Source organism: Pecten maximus, chromosome 14, assembly GCF_902652985.1.
Source record: "Pecten maximus chromosome 14, xPecMax1.1, whole genome shotgun sequence".
Taxonomy (NCBI): domain Eukaryota; kingdom Metazoa; phylum Mollusca; class Bivalvia; order Pectinida; family Pectinidae; genus Pecten; species Pecten maximus.
Genome location: NC_047028.1, coordinates 32413453 through 32437473, shown reverse-complemented (window position 1 = coordinate 32437473; position 24021 = coordinate 32413453). Strand labels below are relative to the sequence as shown.

The 24021-nt window shown below is 35.5% G+C and overlaps 2 protein-coding genes across 5 annotated transcripts; one reads left to right on the top strand and one right to left on the bottom strand.

Annotated features, from left to right (window-relative positions):
- Nucleotides 1–503: 503 nt before the first annotated feature.
- Nucleotides 504–8167, bottom strand: LOC117342177 (ribonuclease P protein subunit p38-like). 3 transcript variants are annotated; one of them, XM_033904207.1, is made up of 6 exons: nt 8061–8167; nt 5043–5186; nt 3080–3130; nt 2812–2928; nt 1906–2125; nt 844–1478 (listed from the first exon to the last, which is right to left on the bottom strand). In XM_033904207.1, the coding sequence occupies exons 2-6, from the start codon at nt 5147–5149 to the stop codon at nt 894–896; spliced, it is 1080 nt and encodes a 359-aa protein (XP_033760098.1). In that variant the 5' UTR covers nt 5150–5186; nt 8061–8167; the 3' UTR covers nt 844–893. The 3 variants fall into 3 exon arrangements, with proteins under 3 accessions (XP_033760099.1, XP_033760098.1, XP_033760097.1); XM_033904206.1 differs by lacking the exon at nt 8061–8167 and having other exon boundaries at nt 5043–5282; XM_033904208.1 differs by lacking the exons at nt 3080–3130; nt 8061–8167 and having other exon boundaries at nt 504–1478; nt 5043–5285.
- LOC117342179 (ribonuclease H2 subunit B-like) lies at nt 5370–22190 on the top strand. Of its 2 annotated transcripts, none has more exons than XM_033904210.1 (11): nt 5370–5520; nt 7898–7969; nt 11783–11890; nt 12792–12865; nt 14400–14514; nt 15388–15452; nt 17224–17326; nt 17965–18046; nt 18666–18714; nt 19320–19388; nt 19989–22190. In XM_033904210.1, the coding sequence occupies exons 1-11, from the start codon at nt 5403–5405 to the stop codon at nt 20085–20087; spliced, it is 954 nt and encodes a 317-aa protein (XP_033760101.1). In that variant the 5' UTR covers nt 5370–5402; the 3' UTR covers nt 20088–22190. The 2 variants fall into 2 exon arrangements, with proteins under 2 accessions (XP_033760101.1, XP_033760100.1); XM_033904209.1 differs by lacking the exons at nt 5370–5520; nt 7898–7969 and adding exons at nt 8244–8394; nt 10789–10860.
- The last annotated feature ends 1831 nt before the right edge of the window (nt 22191–24021 follow it).

The following is a 24021-nucleotide window of genomic DNA, read 5'->3' as shown; positions in this document are numbered from 1 at the left end:
CCCAAAGGATTGCATTATAATGTTACAAAATGGCCGCCGTGCAACCAGTGGAACTGTAGAAGAATTTTCAATTGTGTTTTTTATGATGGCGCCCATCCTGGATTTCTGACTGATGAGAAAAATAACAACACATGGCCAGGACCATCTAAGGATCATTTCTGGTAAGTAAGAGCTGAATCCTACTTTAGGAACTTGAGAAGAAGTTTGAAATAGGTGTTGTTCAGGAAAACCATGATTGTGCAATCTTGTTACAAAATGGCCGTGTTTGTTGGCTTCCCTCCCTTAAAATCCTCTCCAATTTCCAGCTGAATGGCACCAGTGGAACTGGAGAAGAAATTTAAAGTGTGTTTTTAAAGATGGCTGTCATGGTGACCATCTTGAACTTTGGACCGATCCGAAAAATAACAACACTTCGTCAGGACCATCTCAGGATCCTTTGGGTCAGATGACCTAAAAAGCCCAAGTGCACATATACAGTGTGCAATACATGACAACAACCAGTGTGCTTCACAAAGTTTTATTGAGAATTGTAGGAAGAGTGGTCTAGACAGGATCTTGTACTTGACGGATGGATGGTCAACTCAACTGGCAGAAGATGACTTCGTTCCTATATGACGAGTTTCTTTATGAAGGAAATTTCTTTTGATCACATTTGATGGTGCAGACAAAAATTCCTTCTCTTTTACAAGATAGAAGTACATAATATTTATCCTTGAATAAGCCATGGGAACAATAATATGTTGGAAATAACAATCATAAGCATTTCTACTGAGCTGCAAAACACACGGATGGGCTTATTACAGGCGAAGGCTTAATATTTGCAGACAAACAGGATAACACACATTAAGTACATATTCCAGTTTTATTTAAGCTTTTAATGCAAATTCCATTCCCTAAATTTTTAATTTCCGTTTTCTTTTCTTTCTATCAGGATTTGCAGGAATCCTTTGTACTGATACCTTTTCATATTTTACAGAATGTTGTTGTGGATTTTTTAAACTTTCCTGAACTGTCATGTTTTTATACTCTACAGACTCTTCCGGTTCACTGGAGAATCGGAGAAACTCGGGCCATTTCTTTTCTTTGTTTGTGGCTAATGATTTATACACATAGAAATGTGAGTAGTCCATTTTAGTTTGATCTGCTGGCTTTATGCGTGACCTAACATTGTGGGAGGAATCTTTAAAGAACTTTTCCCCAATATCAAGATCAGCCGGTTCAGTCCTAATGTCACTATTTTCAATACATGATAAATTTGTACTTTCATTCTTCACTGAATGATCAGAGGTATCTTCAACATGGAGAGTGTTTCGACTCTCGTCCTTTGTAGTGGTATCCATTTCCTCCAAACGGGTCTCCATTTTTAAAGTGTCCCCCGAACTTTCAGGAAGCCAGGCCAGTGTTATTTCAGGGGTATGTTTAGTAGTGAATTCCACCAGGTCATCAAATACACTTGGATCTGCATCTTTGGAAATTTTCTAAATTTAAAGAAAATAAAACTTTTATTACCCCTATGACTTAATAATTAATATCTTTTTGAAAACTGGAAAACTTTTCTTTACTCTTCACCTTTTTGTGATAAAATTTCATAATTTAAACAGCAAATGAGCATCCAATTGCAAAGCAAAGGATTTTTTAAAACCAAAATCCGGGATCAAGGTATTTCATGGACACATTGTAAAATTCAAGGATTTTTCAAAGGCATATCAGAAAATCAAATAAGTTTTTAGTTTTCAAGACACCAGCAAAATTTAAGGACTTTTCAAGGTCACATATGAATTTAAAGGATTTTTTAATCATGGTTCATAGTCAGATTTCATTACTTTTTAAGAGAACATATACATAATGAAATTCCTGGACTTTTAAAGATGTGCATGCACCCTGAAGTATTTGTTATATTCCTACCTTGAATCCAACAGCCACAGCAGATGTTATGTTCATGGCCTCACCCACAGCCTTGTTGAGATCATTGATACAGATAGCTGGACATCTCCTCAAGCTGGCTAAACCAATCAGATGCTGTGTTATGATGACAGGTTTGGCAGATCGACACACGATAACCAATCGTACCTCATCTTTCTCCAAGCCTCTGGTTACCTGATTCACACCAAGCAGGAGCTGCTTTCTGTTAATCAAGAAATGTTTCATCATTGAATGATTTATAATACAGAAAGTTTTTTTGTTAGATATAAAGTATTAAATCTTATGTGTACAGCTGGGATTCAGTTTAAGGCACTATTGCACTGCAGCACAACAACATGAAGAGGACACCTGTTGAATATCATACATATTTCATGAATTTGAGAGAAAATCATTTAAGTGTCATTATTGGCATCCATTGTGCTCTGGAGACTGGTACCAGTTATATAATTATGCAGTTATACCCGGAATCATTCAGTAGTTGAGTATCAAAATTCTGAGGGCTATGTTAAATGAAATCTGTGAAGTGTGTTACTAATCAAGACTAACACTTTTTCTGCTGTGGCTAAAACGTGCATATCTACATATTATCAAGATCTGTCAGTTGATGCAGGTAAATGCACTGTGCCCCCAATCTTCTTAATATAGGTGGATGAGGTGCAAGACATTTGTAAATTATTTATCTTTTTTATATTGTTGATTGTGTAAAGAATGTTTCAATCTAACACAAAATAAATAGAATCATTTTTTTATCTTGAAATATAACTTGACCGCTTGGTGCTAGTAATTTCCTCTGAACAAGTACTGTTGGCAAGAAAAGATTTCACATCATGGTCTCCGGTTCAATCCTCGGCTGGTTAACACATTTCTGCTATTCAATTTCACACTTACCTGATGGCTTGTCTTTCCTCATCCCTTGGCAAAACACTATCTTTCTTTGAATCTTCTGTCTTCTTTTTCTTTCTCTTATAGCTTTTAGGTCTTGCAATATCAAGTGACTTCAACGTGCTGTAAAAATAAATAATTGTACATGTACATCACTGATCTTTCTCTCAAGATTTGAGATCAGAAAACATCACCACAGATTTTTCAAAAAGGATTTATTATCAATAAAAATAATATCATACTTTACATCATCATGATCATATGCTCAAAGTACCTAATAAGTCGTTGCAGTATTTCTTGTTGAACTTTATCTTGGACAGTAGGCCTGAAATAGAGCAGTAAAATCAATATATGGTTAATATTATATGTATGGTATTTAGATAAATCTACAAATGACGATCGTGTACTATATGTAATGATCCCAGGGGGATCTTGGCACTAGCCTGTCAATCATCTCATAATATGTAAGACTGAACCTTTACTTATCTCATCTTTCTTTTCATTCATTTGAAAATGGAATATCATATTCACCCTCATTATGCATATGAAATCAGAGAAAGATCCACCCAAAAAATTGCGAGAAGAATGGAAGAGCATAATGGAATTCAAGAAATGAATTCCAAGACGGCAGCTTATATAGCTATTGACCATTTTGTTTTTTGCATCACAAGTGAAACTTGAGTAAGGGGAATCTACATATATGGCATGAAAAATATATAGAGGATTTTGAATGGTTTCCTATTGAATATAACATATTTTTCACGAGTATGACCATCTTTGCAAAAATGGAGTATGACAGAATATCAATATTTTCACGCATCCGAAGCACGAGTGAAAAATATCGAAATATTGTGTCATACGAATGACCAAGTGCCCAATGGACCTGTTTCGCTCACCTGGCTCTGCAACTTTGAAGTTGATCTATCTCATTTCTGCAGATACAATGCTGATAACCACTTTATTCAAATATCAGATCGAGAGAAGGCTAGGTTTATTCATGACAATAAATTTTACAGCCCTTCATTCCAGCATACTATTGGCCTAAATCAGGTCTCTTGGTTATCGAGAAATCAAGATTAAAACCTATTTGACCCCTGTGACCTTTATTGTAGGTCAAGGTCATTCATTTGAACAAATTTGTAGCCCTTCACCCAAGCATATATACTACAGGTTCAAATATTGGGTTCCTGTACCTCTTGGTTATTGAGGAAGGTTGTTTAAAGATTTTAGCCTATTTGACCTTTTGACCTTGAATGAACAAACTTGGTAGCCCTTCACCCCAGGATGCTACAGGCCGGACAGCCAGACAGATGCCAGATGACATAAGCTCACTTGACCTTCAGGCAGTTGAACCGAAGGTACTAAAATCATCAGAACGAAATACTGCATCAATCTATATAAAAAGATTTAAAAAATAAAAAAGTTTTAAACTTAGTGAACGTTGACCTCATAGTGAACATTTTTATTTGATCTCTGACCTTAAACTTGTAGTAAGAAAAATTTAGCCCCAGACATTATCTACAAATAATATAATTACATAACCTCTGTATAATGAAAATGTTTTGTTTTATTGTCTTTTCAAACTTTTCAATACATGGCTTCATAGTGGCCATATTGGATTTTGGACCGACCCCATAATAACAAGACTAAATTGATTAGTACCATCTCATAATCATGTCATAAAAGTTTGTGCTGAATACCACAGGTGGAACTTGAGGAGAAACTTAAAATGTGAATGGTCGGCATACCCAAAAGATCAAAGAAAATACATTTATTCAAAATGATGGACCGCATTAACAACAAATGTTAACGAAAAACTAAAGACATCAAAATCATTGCAATGACATACTGCATTGTTCTTTGAAAGAATTTTTCAAAAATGTTGAAAAACAAAGATTTGCAGCTTTTTCATTTCACCTCTGACCTTAAACTTGTAATTATAAAAATGTTAGCCTAGACATTTTCTACCAATAACATCATTACATGACCTTTGTATAATGAATACTTTTTGTAATTTAGTGGTAATGCGAGCGCCATAGGCGAGAGCCGATTTTTTATTTGGCGGGGTCTGGGGGCCAAAAATTTCGGAAAATTAAAGGATTATAGCAAATTTTGTATACAATTCCCTCTGGATATGGACATAGATCTAGGTAATAATTGCACTTGCAATGAGATAATCGGGTTACGGAAGAGTGGCACACCTTGTTATTAGCTACATAAAGATATACTTCGCGTACCATTGTATGTTGTAAGGATTTGATAACGCGGTTTTCGTCGCCTGCTTACTATTCCCCTTCCTGATAGTCTGCTGGATTTGTTTCTGCGTCAACGTGGGCGCAGACATATTGAATTGCCTTGTCAGCCGGTCGTATAATTACAACCTGGTAAAGCACGGACCGTCCGGTATCACCCGGCACAGGCCGATATCGACCAGGGAACATAAAGTAGGTTTTCCCCGGACGGTACTGTGTGAGATTGGCTTTACCAGGCTGCAACACGGTTTTCAGCTGAGTTACAGAAACGCTTCATCTGAACGAAAATATATTTAAGCGTCTATAGTAGCCAGATCGATTGATTCCCGCCATTTGATTATTGAAATGTCAACAAGACGATCTTCCAGACAAACTTCAAAAGATAGCAATGGTGACATGACACATGAACACAAAAATGGAGGCGGGAATCATGACGTTGAACAATGGGTGTTTTTGATTAATGGTTTGTATAGGCCTATATCAATTGCCAAAATCCAAAGATCTATAGACAGTTTCACTGATACGTAGAGTATCCTGCCCATTGCTTTACTTTTCGCTTTACTAACACTGCTCTCCTGAAGCAGGACGATCATAGCCATCAGTCACAAATCGCCCATCCGCCGTCGAGAGCTACAAAAAAATGTACGTTAATTGTCTTCGCTAAGGCCACACGTATTCAAAGTTCTGGCTTCAGACAACAGCGCATCATCGTATAGTGATTTTAGTTTGTCAACTGTGTGGTTCTGTCGACTCCAGTTTAATGGCTGGTTATATTATTATAGAATGAATAGGCAGGATATGAAGTCCCTCCCATTGCCGATAATGTAGCATCGGGCAGTATATTTATAGCTATGATTATAATTTTTCGCTGATAAAAAAACACATTTAAATGGATGATTTTGCTATCTATCAATATTTAACCAACAAACCTGCACCTTACATTATTTCTTTGACATAAAATGGTAAAATCTTAAAAAAAAAAGCAAGACACAGAGATATCAGTTCAAACATACCGTCATCTTTGATACAAGTCAGTGTAAAGGAACATTTCCTTATAAGGAAATCCAAATAAATTACACTATCGTCAATGGAAGGGAATCACAGCTCTGATGATGACCATCTGTCAAAAATAATCTGTCCGTCATCGAGAGCTACATTATCGCAGCTAGGCTGGCTACAGATCAGTGAAGGTTTGTAATAGTGATGACAATATGAAATATACACACAGTGCTGAAGTGACTGGACTGTGTCTCTGGCCCATGTATTTCGTAGCAAAAATATCCACCCCTTTCCCTCGAAGCCTGAGGATATAAATATACATACACAAAAATACCTGACTATAACATGCCTACAACTGCAAAAAAACAGAGTTACTGACTATGATATACCCGAGATTAGAGAAATTGTAGAGCGGGTCATCGAGAAAACACAATTTAACACTGTGGTACAGTTCCAGGCTAGCTAGGCTATATGTATTCAGCAACATCAGCATTCAAATGACATCTTTTCTGATTGACTGTATACAGATAAATAGGACCCCCCCCCCCCCCCCAAAAAAAATTTGCATATCCAGATTGGTGATCAACAGCAAGAGAATTCCCTTTTATAGTTATGATATATTAGGAATTATATAATAAGCATGTTGATGTAATATACATAAAAAATGGACTCCTATCTATGGTGTAAATGAATAGTATGAGGTTGAAAAGTGTCAGTTACAAAACAAAAGATAGCTAAATGTGCAAGGTTTTGGAGAAAAGCCGGATTACCCGGAGAAAAAACACCGTCCTACAGTCAGTATCATGCAATGCAACTGCACAGTGCACATATGTCTTACGTAGGTTTCGAACTTGCAACCCAGATGTGGAGGGCTAGTGATAAGATGAAGGGACATTTTAACCAGGCCCCAGCTGAGTGACAGTGATTAGTGACTATACATAACTTGTACAAGGCACACTTGACACTTTTGAATAGCTACTTTTACATATGTGTACTAACGTGCACTGCAACACATGACCATATTCTTAATAAAGAACATAGATGTATGCCCGATACCCTATCAATTAGGTCATCTGACCTGAAGGGTCAGGATGACCTAGTGACATCTTACTTCATCCGTCGTCGTGCGTTGTTAACTGTTGTTATTTTTCGGATTAATCCGAAATCCAAGATGGTCATGGTCACCATGGCAGCCATCTTAAAAAAAACACACTTTTAAACTTCTTCTCCAGTTCTTCTGGTGCCATTGAGCTGGAAATTGGTTAGTGTTAAGGAAGGGAAGCCAACATTATGTTGTTATTTTTCAGCTTAGTAAAAACTTTGACATTGTAGTCATGACAGCCATTTTGTAACGTGATTGAACAATCATGGTTTTCCTGAACAACACATATTTCAAACTTCTTCTCAAGTTCTAGCAATGCGATTCTGGTCTGGTTGACCTGAAATCATCCTGAGATTGTCCTGACCAAGAGTTGTTATTTTTTTTGGCTCAGTCCGAAATCCAAGATGGCTGCTATGGCCGACAGTGCAACCATACTTGCTACTGAGTATATGTCTACTACAATATTACAAGGATCTTTAGAGTCAGCTGACTGTTAAGGACCATGGGCTTCTTGTATATATAGTTAATTATCTGGTGCACGTTTTACATCCACTATTACAGCCTTTTATTTATGGCTTTTCAGCTGACGAGAGTGTTGCTAAGTAACATTTTAATATACACAAACTTAGGTATTTTTATAGGTTTGTCCTTGACACAAAGAATATTAGTGATATCTCTGAGATGCAATGTATAATGCATTAGTTCAATATATATGCTGTCTCTTTTTTTTTCTTTCTAGATTCAATAATAGAGGAAAACCCAAATGCAGAAGACAAGCCAACATTCTGTAAACTTCGTCACCCTAAATCAGGTGCGTTCTTTGTAGTAAACAATAAGTCCATAATGGCATGAATCTTTATTTTACTTACATACAAAGCTGCTATTAATGCTATAATTACAACCTGGTAAAGCACGGACCGTCCGGTATCACCCGGCACAGGCCGATATCGACCAGGGAACATAAAGTAGGTTTTCCCCGGACGGTACTGTGTGAGATTGGCTTTACCAGGCTGCAACACGGTTTTCAGCTGAGTTACAGAAACGCTTCATCTGAACGAAAATATATTTAAGCGTCTATAGTAGCCAGATCGATTGATTCCCGCCATTTGATTATTGAAATGTCAACAAGACGATCTTCCAGACAAACTTCAAAAGATAGCAATGGTGACATGACACATGAACACAAAAATGGAGGCGGGAATCATGACGTTGAACAATGGGTGTTTTTGATTAATGGTTTGTATAGGCCTATATCAATTGCCAAAATCCAAAGATCTATAGACAGTTTCACTGATACGTAGAGTATCCTGCCCATTGCTTTACTTTTCGCTTTACTAACACTGCTCTCCTGAAGCAGGACGATCATAGCCATCAGTCACAAATCGCCCATCCGCCGTCGAGAGCTACAAAAAAATGTACGTTAATTGTCTTCGCTAAGGCCACACGTATTCAAAGTTCTGGCTTCAGACAACAGCGCATCATCGTATAGTGATTTTAGTTTGTCAACTGTGTGGTTCTGTCGACTCCAGTTTAATGGCTGGTTATATTATTATAGAATGAATAGGCAGGATATGAAGTCCCTCCCATTGCCGATAATGTAGCATCGGGCAGTATATTTATAGCTATGATTATAATTTTTCGCTGATAAAAAAACACATTTAAATGGATGATTTTGCTATCTATCAATATTTAACCAACAAACCTGCACCTTACATTATTTCTTTGACATAAAATGGTAAAATCTTAAAAAAAAAAGCAAGACACAGAGATATCAGTTCAAACATACCGTCATCTTTGATACAAGTCAGTGTAAAGGAACATTTCCTTATAAGGAAATCCAAATAAATTACACTATCGTCAATGGAAGGGAATCACAGCTCTGATGATGACCATCTGTCAAAAATAATCTGTCCGTCATCGAGAGCTACATTATCGCAGCTAGGCTGGCTACAGATCAGTGAAGGTTTGTAATAGTGATGACAATATGAAATATACACACAGTGCTGAAGTGACTGGACTGTGTCTCTGGCCCATGTATTTCGTAGCAAAAATATCCACCCCTTTCCCTCGAAGCCTGAGGATATAAATATACATACACAAAAATACCCGACTATAACATGCCTACAACTGCAAAAAAACAGAGTTACTGACTATGATATACCCGAGATTAGAGAAATTGTAGAGCGGGTCATCGAGAAAACACAATTTAACACTGTGGTACAGTTCCAGGCTAGCTATAGGCTATATGTATTCAGCAACATCAGCATTCAAATGACATCTTTTCTGATTGACTGTATACAGATAAATAGGACCCCCCCCCCCCCCCCCCCCCCCAAAAAATTTGCATATCCAGATTGGTGATCAACAGCAAGAGAATTCCCTTTTATAGTTATGATTTATTAGGAATTATATAATAAGCATGTTGATGTAATATACATAAAAAAATGGACTCCTATCTATGGTGTAAATGAATAGTATGAGGTTGAAAAGTGTCAGTTACAAAACAAAAGATAGCTAAATGTGCAAGGTTTTGGAGAAAAGCCGGATTACCCGGAGAAAAAACACCGTCCTACAGTCAGTACCATGCAATGCAGCTGCACAGTGCACATATGTCTTACGTAGGTTTCGAACTTGCAACCCAGATGTGGAGGGCTAGTGATAAGATGAAGGGACATTTTAACCAGGCCCCAGCTGAGTGACAGTGATTAGTGACTATACATAACTTGTACAAGGCACACTTGACACTTTTGAATAGCTACTTTTACATATGTGTACTAACGTGCACTGCAACACATGACCATATTCTTAATAAAGAACATAGATGTATGCCCGATACCTTATCGATTAGGTCATCTGACCTGAAGGGTCAGGATGACCTATAGACATCTTACTTCATCCGTCGTCGTGCGTAAACTTTTCACATTTCAAACTGTTGTTATTTTTCGGATCAATCCGAAATCCAAGACGGTCATGGTCACCATGGCAGCCATCTTAAAAAAAACACTCTTTTAAACTTCTCCAGTTCTTCTGGTGCCATTGAGCTGGAAATTGGTTAGTGTTAAGGAAGGGAAGCCAACATTATGTTGTTATTTTTCAGCTTAGTAAAAACTTTGACATTGCAGTCATGACAGCCATTTTGTAACGTGATTGAACAATCATGGTTTTCCTGAACAACACATATTTCAAACTTCTTCTCAAGTTCTAGCAATGAGATTCTGGTCTGGTTGACCTGAAATCATCCTGAGATTGTCCTGACCAAGAGTTGTTATTTTTTTTGGCTCAGTCCGAAATCCAAGATGGCTGCTATGGCCGACAGTGCAACCATACTTGCTACTGAGTATATGTCTACTACAATATTACAAGGATCTTTAGAGTCAGCTGACTGTTAAGGACCATGGGCTTCTTGTATATATAGTTAATTATCTGGTGCACGTTTTACATCCACTATTACAGCCTTTTATTTATGGCTTTTCAGCTGACGAGAGTGTTGCTAAGTAACATTTTAATATACACAAACTTAGGTATTTTTATAGGTTTGTCCTTGACACAAAGAATATTAGTGATATCTCTGAGATGCAATGTATAATGCATTAGTTCAATATATATGCTGTCTCTTTTTTTTCTTTCTAGATTCAATAATAGAGGAAAACCCAAATGCAGAAGACAAGCCAACATTCTGTAAACTTCGTCACCCTAAATCAGGTGCGTTCTTTAGTAGTAAACAATAAGTCCATAATGGCATGAATCTTTATTTTAGACATATTTACATACAAAGCTGCTATTAATGGGACTTCCATACCTTTGTATATTATATCACTAAGTGACTTTCTTACATCATGGAAAATATACCCTGTAATAGTAAAACTTTTATCTGACAAAAAGCAATTAATCAAACGAGTCTGTTCCTATAATCTAGGGGTACGTTATACCACTTCGAAATTGAGTGAGATGTGCGTAAAACCTTTTCTATGCAAATGATCATGACTTGTACATGTGTTGTCATGTTTTTTTTTTTTTTTCTGAAGTGGGCCCCATGTATTGAATCCAGTTTTGTTAGTAGTAGCTGTGTTTACTGTTATATCAGTTACCTGTGACATTCCTAATGTAGTATTACAGGTTATTAGCTCACCGGTTACAACGGTTACGAGTAACTGTCACCCGTCACCGGTTACGAGTAACCGTCACACCGTCACCGGTTACGAGTAACCGTGAGCTGATGCTGTACCCCAGGCGTCCGCGTCGCACCCCACTTTAAAGTTTTTGGAATCAGTTTTTGGAAAGCTTCAAAGTACAAAAGTGTACAACTCACACCCTTCTTATTTGGTTTATACATTCATTAGATGTCTAGGAGTGATGTTATTGCAAAATCATGCAGAACAAATTTGTGATTTTTTCTAATTTTACTATTAAATTTGTGGACTTAAATTTTTTTGCACCAAATTTAAAATTCACTTGAAAGTTTTGGGGGTAAGTCCAAAATATGCACCTCACACCCTTCTAATTGAATTTATACATTCATTAGAGAATTGATGTTATTATGACTTCACCAAGGAAAGAAATATCATTGAGTGAAAATATGATTATATATGTTTTTGAGAAGGAAACTGAATGTTTTTTTTTGCAGATAAAGGTGCATTATTTGTGTTTTCTCACAATGAGCGAGATATCCATGAAGTCACCTCCTTTAAAGAAGAGTTCCGGTCATGGTTCATAGGAAATCAAGTGCAAAGTGGTAACTGATAATGTATAGTCAAACTTTAATGGTTAGATTTTGAGGTTTCCAGTGACAGAACTTAGTCCAGGGTATCGTTTCACAAAGCTTCATAACTTATGAAATTTGCGTAAGTCACATTTACGAATAACTAAGCGTTTCACAAAAACTTCCTAACTTACGAACATTCGTACGTTACGCAAAAACGCCATATCCACCTTGTCGTTACTTACGAAAACAATTTAAAATCGTGCAGAAGCATGCCCTTGTGAACAGAAAATGATGCCATACTCAGATGGACATTGAGCAAAATCTGTAAAAATTGTGTTGTCACTGTTTGTTTTACCACATGATAAACAATATCAGATTGGAATTAAAAAAAATTGATCTTCTATCAATAATACGGTTGTTTTGATAGAACAAAATAAAGTTCTTTGTCTGTGTACGTGACCCGGGAATAGGACAGGTGTACAATTTTCATCTCAAAAGTGTCGTCATTTTTTACCTCCAAGTTAGAGAATGGTATATTTTTACCGGGAGAACGTACATTAAGTTTAGATTAAAAAGAAACTATACATGTACAGTAATATGTTTATATGACCTCCATATTGTTGGTGATGGATGAGTAAGTATGTAGATAGATAGTAGGGTGTAGGAGGGGGGAGGAAGTACTTGGTTTTGTGTTTGTTAAATTTTTGCAAAAACAGCTTTTTCAGTATTTTCATAATCATGGGAAAACGAGAAATTCTTTGCATATAATATTGTAATGTTGCTGTTTGGCTTAAATCACTTTCGATTGATCTTGTTAGACAAACCATTGGGTAGATATTCTACTGGAAAAGCTTTTAGAATTTGCTTCTTTGTTTAGATGAAAGAAACATACAGTTCAGAAGATTATAAAGATTTTGTTTTCTTTGTACAGATGGATCACTAATATTGACGGCTATAGTAGATCCTGTATTTTTAGTGCTGCCTTACCTTATCAAAGCAGAAAAGGTAACTATACTACACTTCAATATTACTCTTTGTCTTCTTCACAGGAAGGGGGCAGCGGTGGCCGAGTGGTTAAGGTGTCTGTATTCTTCACAGGAAGGGGGCCGCGGTGGCCGAGTGGTTAAGGTGTCCTGACACTTTATCACTAGCCTTCCACCTCTGGGTTGTGAGTTCGAAACCTACATGGGGCAGTTGCCAGGTACTGACCGTAGGCTGGTGGTTTTTCTCCGGGTACTCCGGCTTTCCTCCACCTCCAAAACCTGGTATAGCCTTAAATGACCCTGGTTGTTAATAGGACGTAAAACAAAAACAAACAAAACCAATCTTCCCATGTTTGATTCAAGACCCATAACAAATATGCAAATTATGATTAAAAAGGAAACGTTCAGGTTGCTAAAAATGTATTCTGAGGAGTTACTACCCTTGATACCATGTAATCAGAATGAGTTATGAAAAATTACCCTGTCTTGGTTATGAACTATTATACAGATATCTCTCCAAGCAGATATCCTACAACTAGGCTAAAGGCAAATTCCTGCTATTCTCCACTTTTACGTACATATTGTTTGCTGGGACAGGGCTTTATCTCACTAGTTTGGGAAAGGGCCTTTTGTCTCATTTTGGGAAGAAAAATGGTGAATTGGGAAAGATTTTTTCAGCTTCCATGACCAAATGTCAACCTAAAGACCCAAATAATTAGTAAAATCAAAACCTTTTCATAAATAGAAGAGTCTTAAGGTGCTTTACCAAAATTGTGAATTTCATGACCCTGAGGTCTAACGTTTCAGACTGTCATTTGTTCCATTTCAATTGGAATTCATTCTAATTTTATGAACATTATCAGCATGGGATTGGGATGACAGCTTGATGGTCATCACTTTTTGGCCCTGACAGGGGCGATGGGCGGGGCAAGAAAGGGTCAAATAAGCTTAAATTAAAAAAAATACCCATCTTATCTAGGCCCAAATAAGATAGAATCAAATACTCTTTATAGATATATAAAAGGGTTTTAAGGTACTTTACCAAAATTGTGAATTTCATTACCCTGGAGTCTCATGTTTGCCCCTGAGAAGGAGGTTCCCTTTACAGAAGTTTATGTAAGGAAATCACCTTTTCGACTATCATTAGTGTCATTTCTATTGAAATTAGCTGTTTTGGAAGGCAGATTGCTGGGATGCAATTATTGGCCCCTATGGGCAAGGTCAAAAAGGGGTCAAATCTACTGAAATATTTTAAACTTCAGACATGGGCCTCTTGTTTTATGAACATTACTAAGGAGCCCAAACATCAATGCAATGCAATCATATTGCGAAAAAGGCTTTTTTGATATATTTTAAATGTTGGCCATAATTTTGTGTTTAGTTCAAAAGTGGTTTGGGAACATTCTAGGTGTCCATAAAATGGAAGTATATTATTACATAATTACCAATCATCAATTTATCACAGGTATTTTATTTGTGGAAATCAGGCTCATTTTAATCAATTTATATCAATTTCTATTTATAGCTACATATTTATAATAACACACTTGTTTTAGACAGGAAAGTTCATGACTATTGACCAGATCGTGACGGATGATGACTTTCCAGAATGCCACCATCTGTATAAGACTGCCGGAATGTCAGAACTTTATCAAGTGTCGGATATGAAGGGTAAGATTTATTCTAAAGTTACTTTATAATGTCAAATGATTGTGTTTATTACATGTACAGTGGAACCTCTATAAACCTCTGCCAGATCCTGTTTTCTAAACTGTCTGCATTATACTGGTATTTTTTATTGGCACATAAAGTGGCTATTACACTTGTGTTTATATACGTTTATAACAATGTTACACAATTCACAAAATGAAAGTGTATTCAAGTCTGAGGCAGTACAGAACTTGATCGCCATGGTAAACTCTGTGAATGTATTCACACGCCAGCAAGATAGTGATTCGTGTCTTAGAACAGAAGCACGAGACCCAAAATCTTCCAAAGGGAAATGAAGTAATCTGAATTTACTGGGTTTTATTAAGGCAGAGCGAAATGAAAATGTAAATATTCATCTATACAATAGTAAATCAGAAATAATTACATTTTCTTAAGTGTCGACATTAACTCCCGAATATTTCAATAACATTCCAATAATTCAAATGCCCAAATATGTTATTTGTTTCAGCTCTAGTTATTGGATGTTATATAACAATAAACCATGTTTTGGACTTCACTTTAAGATTACTTTTGCCATATGCAGTTTTGACATTCTCTCTGATCTGTCACTGTAATTTCTGTGCCAGCTGGCATGCATAAACTTAAATATTTTGAACTTCTCAAATTTTAACAGCTCTAGTATAAATTTTCTCAAAATCTAAGTTGTTTTTTCTTGGCATGATGCAAGATCTAACATAGTGACATGTGCCAGCTTTTTTGCAACACTTTTAACATTTGTAAACAAAACATGTATGCATGTGAATCTAATGTTTTTCAGGTCAATTTATCTGACAATTGTGTCACAGGATAACATAAGCTGCTATATTTTTACAGGTGATGATGACTTGAGAGTGTACAGGTTCAACAAGGAGAGGACGCTGTCATGGTTACAGGGAAAGGTCAGTACACAGGAGTATTGGATACCATACTGTGACATATTTTTACAGTATTCTGTAAATCACTTATATTTCGCGAGTAATTAATTTCACGAATTTACCTCATTCGACTTATTCGCTAATACATAATTTCGCGAATTCTGGTCTTAAAATGACTTGAAATTCACGAATGACGTCGACGATGATATTTCCATGTGGAGAGTGAAGTGAGTTGTTTTCAATGTAAATAAAGCGTTCACGCCCGTTCATATGTAGGGTATTTGTGATATGAAATTACAATCTGATATATAAGTATATAATTTATCATTCTATTATTACTTTGACGGCAATGTCTGTTCACCAACTAAAGATTATGGTAGATTCAAAAGTGACGCCACTTATTCTTGTCATTCTTATATAAATATTCCCGAGGGATTTGAATTCTCACCAATTAACGCGAAAATAAATCCCACTCGAAATATATGTGATTTATAGTAGTAGATCACCTAGTATTCTTCAGCTTGCACGTTGATACTCAGTCATAAATGAGTTAGATCTATTCCAATGGAAGGACTGTTGGTTTTATCAGACAGAAACCACAGATAGAAGTCATTTTTAGTTCACCTGGCCCATGGTGCGGCATCTGCCGCCCGTCAAAATTTTCTTTAAATTGCTACTAGTCCTAAAGTTTTGAATGGATTTTCCCCAAATTTGTTCAGGAATATCCTTGGGGGAAGGGGAACTGAGTAGCCATCGTGTTCCGTCTGTCCTCATGCGCCATGCGTTAGACTTTTTATTAGGTCATCTTAGCCAAAGGGTCAGGATGACCTGAAGCCATCGTGTTCCGTCCGTCGTTGTCCGCCGTGCGAAGCACAGGAACTTAATATTAGGTCTGTAGCATGCTGGGGTGAAGGGCTACCAAGTTTGTTCAAATGAATGACCTAGACCCTCATTCAAGATCACATGGATCAAATAGGCTAACATCTTTAAACAACTTTTCAATATGGGCCTGTAGCATGCTTGGGTGAAGGACTACCTAGTGTGTTCAAATGAATGACCTTGACCTATATTCAAGGTCACATAGGTCAAATAAGCTGAATTCTTCAAACAATGAGTGATACAGGCCCATTGGGCCTCTTGTTGCAGTGTATCACAGAGTATCGGAAATTCCAAGTCTAATTTTAATTAGATTGGGACATAAATTTTTTCAGCTTAGTCCTTGTGTAGATTGAATGAAATTTTTGTAAATTTTTGTGCCCTATGATGAATTTCTCTGATTTTATTTTCTCTTTCTTTGAGACGGCTTGAGAAGGATTCATACAAAGGTTCCCCTCACTTCATTATTGCGGCCATTTCATTTGGAGTCAGATCGAGAGAGAAAATGGCCAACAGGCAGCTATCCCCTTGATCCATATAATTGCACTCATTCAGTTTTGAGCCTGATCAGGATAAACAAAATGACCAATAGGAAGCCATCAGGGAGTTTGACAGTTGAAGTTTGATATATTTATTATGTAGTTTCCCGATGATCCTTTGTTGTGTCCATTCAATTTTAATTTTGATGAGGAAAAGAAAATGGCGAACCGACAGCCGTTTTAGAGTTTGACAGTTTAAGTTTGTCATCTCTCCATCAGAAAGGTCCTCTTGGATCTTTTGATGATTTCATATCGAGATTTTACTTGTTATCAGATTATTAAGAGAAAATCTCCCTCAGTATCCTACTAACTAATGGAAGTTTTGGTATCTCGACAAACCAACTGCATTGAATGATTGAAAGGTTGTTTTTTCTTGACAGATTGACAAGCTGGCAGATGTCCTGTCCTCTAAGAATATATGTGTGTCTGGAGCCCAAAGTTCTTCCTTTATCAGGAGCAAACGCTTCTCTACAGCAACAACAGGTGAGAATTGCTGGATCAGGAAAATCTTGACTTTCACATGTCATTTTCATATGGTGACATTGATTTATTTGGTCATTTCACCCGAAGTCGGAAGGGTCAGGATGACCAATAGTCATCATGCATTGTCTACTGTGCGCCGTCCATGGTGCGTAAACTTTTCACATTTCAAACTTCTTCTCATGTTCCACAAGTGGAATTCAGCTTTAACTTACCAGAAATGATCCTGAGATTGTCCTCATGACCAAGTGTTGGTATTTTTCGGGTCGGTCAGAAATCCAAAATGGCAGCCATCTTGAAAAACACATTTTAAACTTTTTCTCTTGTTCCACTTTTGCCATTGAGCTAGAAATTTTTGAGGATATTAAGAAAGGAGAGCCAACAACGTGTTATTATTTTCTGCCTCTTAAAAATGGCAATGGCCAATTCAACAGTGCCACTATACTTGCTTCTGAGTATGTTTACTACAATTGTACAAGGGTCTTTAGAGTCAGAAGACTGTTAAGGCCCCTGGGCCTCTTGTTTCTTTCTGTCAGTAAGTCAGTCAGTCTACCTACCTATCTTCAAAGCCAGTGTTGTGTAGCAAATCTATTCAAGTATAGTAAAACATTCCTTGTTTAAAGTTGTGATTTTATCGACAGATGATTACCGTCGATTTGCTCATGGAATGGTATGTGACTACTTGTCTGTAGAGCTTGGCCAGGAACTTTTGGTACATCTTGGGTGAGTGACATTTTTAGCCCACTTATGATTAGGAAAGAATGGAGGGAAAGAAGGAAAAATTATAGAAAAGGTCAAGTCTTACACAAATCCAACATAGATCCTTCATTTGTGGGCCACAATGATCCCTCTGTGATCTCATCAATCTACATTATGGCATTACAAAAATACAAATTATCTCCCTTTGATCACGAGTTCTTTTAAATTTTGTCAAAAAAATCAAAACATTTAAACGATGTTGCTTTCAAGACTGTTAAAGAAATATCAAAATAAGCTGCTATTTGACCTGGATATATCAAAATAAGCTGCTATTTGACCTGGATATATCAAAATAAGCTGCTATTAGACCTGGATATATCAAAATAAGCTGCTATTTGTCCTGGATAAGATGAGAATTTACTCAGCTATTAAATTTTCAATTACTAAAACTAATTTCACAATGAACACTCAAAACTAGCTATTTATTCTGTTACATCTTGAAAAACAAACAAAGTTTGTCCTTTAAAATTTAATTAAAAAAAAAATGAAGATGAGTTATTTAATTTGAGCTTGATATATAGAACCAAGTTTTAAGATATATGTATATAACAACTGATGAGATCCCTTGTTTTTACACTAACAGTTTACCTGCAGAGGCAGAAAAGACAGAAGCTACAGAACCTCCAGCTAAGGTAACTTATATAGATCAGTCTCCTTGTGGTCAATGGCTATAAGGAAAGTCCATTATTTTATCATTATAAACTAAATTCTGCCCTCAAACCTTGGTGTTCGGAATCACTTGGAAAATCATGATTAAGTATCACATGAAATAGTTAAATAGATTTCCTTTTATTGGTTATGAATTGGTTCTTGAATTTTACAAATTGTACACCAATCTTTCAATGGGATGTTGTACAATTTCCACTATATATCCACTTGATTGTATTATCATCGTACAGTACAATTTTAATAACCTTGTCCATATACTTTGCAATTCACACTTTTTCTGGACTCAATGATATTTAAGAAATGCATTTGCAATAATATATTATAGATTTGTACATTTTTTCTACTGGTTATGTGCTATCAACAGATCGACTATCAATATAATGCAAAATTTGGCCAAATTCTGCCAATTCTGGAGTCCTGGGGTCATCAACTCAAAGTAAACTTAATGCTTGGTTTTCCTTACACAGGATTTGTTGTCTTGAGGTATGCATATTATTAAACATGAAAAATGTCATGAATACAAAATATACTGACATGTAGATTTATCACATTGATTTCCTCTTTGTAGCGAATGAAAACAGAAAATTCTGGTCCAACAGAAGATTACAGTCAGGGTAAAAATAATGTCAAAGTCAAGGTGAGGAATCAGTTTAAAATGAATAGTGATATTTTGAGATTTACATGATCATTCCCCAAGCTCAAGACATGACGAAATCTTCACTCAGGAGGGTATTCTTGACTGTGATCCAAAGGTTTTCTGACGATGGCTAGGAAATGATATCATGGACTAAGCATCCACAGATGAAATAAATGACACAATAGCATTTACACCTTTTGCATGTTTTTAATGCTCGCAGTATCTAATAAACATTTAGTTGTTTCACAAAATGCAGTGAGAATATTAAAAAAAAAAATCAGGTTTCTATAAATCAGAGACCCAAGTGAATGTGTGTGTGTATTTTTGAAGTAGAGACCCAAGTGAATGTGTGTGTGTATTTTTGAAGTAGAAAATTTAATGTAAAAATATGTTATATGTATCACCAACAAACATCCATATGATATTTAATATCTTTGTCTTTATTATAAAGATATTTAGGAAACAATACATAAACTCAGAAGTGACACTAAAAATGAGAAACCCTCTATTTCTGATACGATTTTGGATTGATACAACTGTTAGGTATAGTTTTGATAGTTGGATAAAAGGAAGGAAATGACATATTTTTAACTGTTGCAGGCTGTCAAGATGAACAAAGCTCAATCATTACTCAGCAAAGTGGACAAATCTGGTATGAAGAGTATGTCCAGCTTCTTTTCACCGAAAGCTAAAACCTGAGGAACTTGACTCTGTTTACCTGAAGGGCTCGAACCACAAGTCTTGATTCTGCAACAGAAGAATGTGATTGAGGGAAACATTTAGAGTTCATTTACCAACACCTTTGTTATGCCAGTATTATTTATGCATTCAAATTTGAAAATAATTGGTGTTCAAATCTTTAACTTAGATTTTACAGAATTTTTTCATAAAGTGCTGTAATTTTGATTGAAATGACATGATTGACATAATGCTTTTTAGTGCTCACATTTGTTAACCATGGTGTTCCTTGATAGAATTGTACAAGTACATGACCTAATATGGTTCAGGGCGCCTTATTAAGATTCGTTATTCTGCAGTTTTATGAAACAGACTATACCTTATAGCAGAATACCCAAGGTTGTGGAAACGGTTAAATATTCAGTGATAAATATATTCCAGATCAAGATATCTATTCATTATCATTATATAAACATGACTGGGATATTCCTGAAAACTTGTAAATCTTGCCAGCTTTTGTTCAGAACAGAGAACATATGTTCCACCATTTATGTTCAAATGGAACTCTTTTGTGTTCTATTTATTGACACAAGTGTGATTTACCAGATCATATCAGACATCGTTTTACTTCATCTTTGACCTAATAATTGATTTACAGTGTCTTTTGCTAGCTTTTTGTTCTTGAAAACAATAAGTTAATAACATAAATTAAGTCTTTTACTTTATCTTCAAATAAATATTGTAAGTTATTTGTATGTAATTTGTATGTGTGTTTAGCATTAGTTTTTGGCCCACTTTGTTCTGATATCTGTATGAATAGACAAAATGTGGCGAAAACTTCCGTTCCAGTTTCTTAATTTGCTTAAGAAAATTTGTACACATAAAGTAGCAAAACATTGCACATGGATTATTACTTTTGAACACCATTTTGACACTGATTTAGTCAAAAATTTTTTTTTTCTTGGAAAATAAGGAAGGGGTGCCCTTATTAGGTTATATACGGTATACATTTTATTGTACTATCTATGGTTAATGATGAACTGACAGCTTTGATACAGGAAGTTGAAGCTGTGATATACAATCTGCATTGTAAATGTGTTCAGAAACAAACCTTATGATTGCCATATATCTACATATATATAAATAGCTGCAGGATTTATGCATATTTTATGTTGTCAATTTACTTAGATATATATAAGTAATTTTCAATGACACAATGTTTTATGTACAAACCTGAATATTTTGTGTAACAACTTAAGTGCTTAGTATGTATTGTTTTAGTGTCTACATATTTTTTGATTTGAAGAAGTATAGAGCAAGAAGTTCCTGGGAAATGTCTAAAAAACCAAAACTGTGGAAGAATTATGTGATACTGAACTACTGCATTATATTCATCATCTTTTAAATATGAACAGGCAAGTGTAAATTAAAGTATATTCCAAGATGCACAAAATATGAAATTATCCCCTCTTTGACTGTACAGTCATTTAAATATAATTGAAATCTGTCTGATTGTCTCCCTTGAACAGCAGAAATATTAAGTGAATAGTCACAAGAGTACTTTTCACGTTTCTGTCATTAGCTTGGTTAAATAATGTGAAAATTTTCCTATGCCATTGAAAATTTTGTTTGAACATCTTAAGAAAAAATCAACATTCTACAATTTACAACATTTAATTTTTTTTGTATTTTAATACTTATTGACGAAGTAAGACTTCCATGACGTAAGAAAAAGGCTGATATTTTTAGTTTTCATATACAAATTAACAAAAATATACATTTGATGAAAAATAGCTACAGCTTCTTTGTGCATTGGTGTCAACAAAACAGAGCCTTAAGTGTCACCATATATAAATAAACCTCATTGTGAAATGCCCTTCACTGAGTTTTACAATACCATTTAAAGTGAATATTATTTCACCACATTTTGAAATCAGTGCTAACTGGAAACTTTTCTGAGAAAGTAATTAGATTTAATGTGTAAATTAGAGCTTTAAGATAAAGTGTAAATTGATATACCATAACAAAATCTGTTCTAATCTCAAATTCTCAATAGATATTGAGGTTAACTTTGTCAATATCACTTAGGTTTGTTCTTGAAATAAACTTTTGGTTATGAATTCATTAAACGTGTTTGTTGATATTTTACTCTACGTTCCCTAAATAAACTTTGAAACTTTGCTGAACAAGAGACGATGGACCTATCAGAAAAAGACCAAACTATTGTCCTTCCACATGAGGTTTAATGTGATAATGTCATACTCGCTTGTACCAGTGCACAGAACATAGATACCAGTCTATCCCTCTGACAGAATATCTCATATCGTAGGTAAATATTGTATAAATATTTTAATCCTGAGGCAGCATATTCTTTAGAATGTCTCTTACATGTGACATCAATATTTGAATATTCCTCATATTCCTTGGAACATCTCCCATATGTGACATACACTTTTCATATTCCTCAGAAAGTTTCATATCGTAGGAAAATTTTAGATTTAATAAAATGTTTGTACAGAGGAAGTATTCCACAGAACTTGTACATCTAACTTACATATTTGAATGTTTGGTATCATGGAAATGCTAAGTACAACATGAATATTTGTATACTGATTCTATTCCACAGAATATCTCATAGATACAGTGTATTCTTCAGAATATCCCATAGATACAGTGTATTACTCAGAATATCCCATAGATACAGTGTATTCCTCAGAATGTCTCATAGATACAGTGTATTACACAGAATATCTCATAGATACAGTGTATTACTCAGAATATCTCACAGATACAGTGTATTCTACAGAATGTCCCATAGATACAGTGTATTACTCAGAATATCTCATAGATACAGTGTATTCTACAGAATATCTCATAGATACAGTATTCTACAGAATGTCCCATAGATACAGTGTATTCTACAGAATGTCCCATAGATACAGTGTATTCCTCAGAATATCCTATAGATACAGTGTATTACTCAGAATATCTCATAGATACAGTGTATTCTACAGAATATCTCATAGATACAGTGTATTCTACAGAATGTCCCATAGATACAGTGTATTACTCAGAATATCTCATAGATACAGTGTATTCCTCAGAATATCCCATAGATACAGTGTATTTCCTCAGAATATCTCATAGATACAGTGTATTCCTCAGAATGTCCCATAGATACAGTGTATTCCTCAGAATATCTCATAGATACAGTGTATTCCTCAGAACGTCTCATAGATACAGTGTATTCCTCAGAATGTCCCATAGATACAGTGTATTACTCAGAATATCTCATAGATACAGTGTATTCCTCAGAATGTCCCATAGATACAGTGTATTCTACAGAATATCTCATAGATACGGTGTATTATACAGAATGTCCCATATATACAGTGTATTACTCAGAATATCCCATAGATACAGTGTATTACTCAGAATATCTCATAGATACAGTGTATTCCTCAGAACGTCTCATAGATACAGTGTATTCCTCATAATGTCCCATAGATACAGTGTATTTCCTCAGAATGTCTCATAGATACAGTGTATTTTACAGAATGTCCCATAGATACAGTGTATTACTCAGAATGTCTCATAGATACATTTTTTTTACAGAATGTCCCATAGATACAGTGTATTTCTCAGAACGTCTCATAGATACAGTGTATTCCTCAGAATGTCCCATAGATACAGTGTATTCCTCAGAATGTCCCATAGATACAGTGTATTCTACAGAATATCTCATAGATACAGTGTATTCCTCAGAATATCTCATAGATACAGTGTATTCCTCAGAATGTCTCATAGATACAGTGTATTCCTCAGAATATCTCATAGATACAGTGTATTCCTCAGAATGTCTCATAGATACAGTGTATTCCTCAGAATGTCTCATAGATACAGTGTATTACTCAGAATGTCTCATAGATACAGTGTATTACTCAGAATATCTCAT

Coding starts and splice junctions, on each gene's coding strand:
- LOC117342179 (XM_033904210.1), top strand. CDS start 5,403: ATGTCAACAAGACGATCTTCCAGACAAACTTCAAAAGATAGCAATGGT. Junction 5,521..7,897: donor ATGGGTGTTTTTGATTAATG/GTTTGTATAGGC, acceptor TTTTCTTTCTAG/ATTCAATAATAGAGGAAAAC. Junction 19,389..19,988: donor AAAATAATGTCAAAGTCAAG/GTGAGGAATCAG, acceptor TAACTGTTGCAG/GCTGTCAAGATGAACAAAGC.
- LOC117342177 (XM_033904207.1), bottom strand. CDS start 5,149: ATGTCTGCGCCCACGTTGACGCAGAAACAAATCCAGCAGACTATCAGG. Junction 3,131..5,042: donor AATCCTTACAACATACAATG/GTACGCGAAGTA, acceptor GCTCTATTTCAG/GCCTACTGTCCAAGATAAAG. Junction 1,479..1,905: donor CTGTGGCTGTTGGATTCAAG/GTAGGAATATAA, acceptor CTTTAAATTTAG/AAAATTTCCAAAGATGCAGA.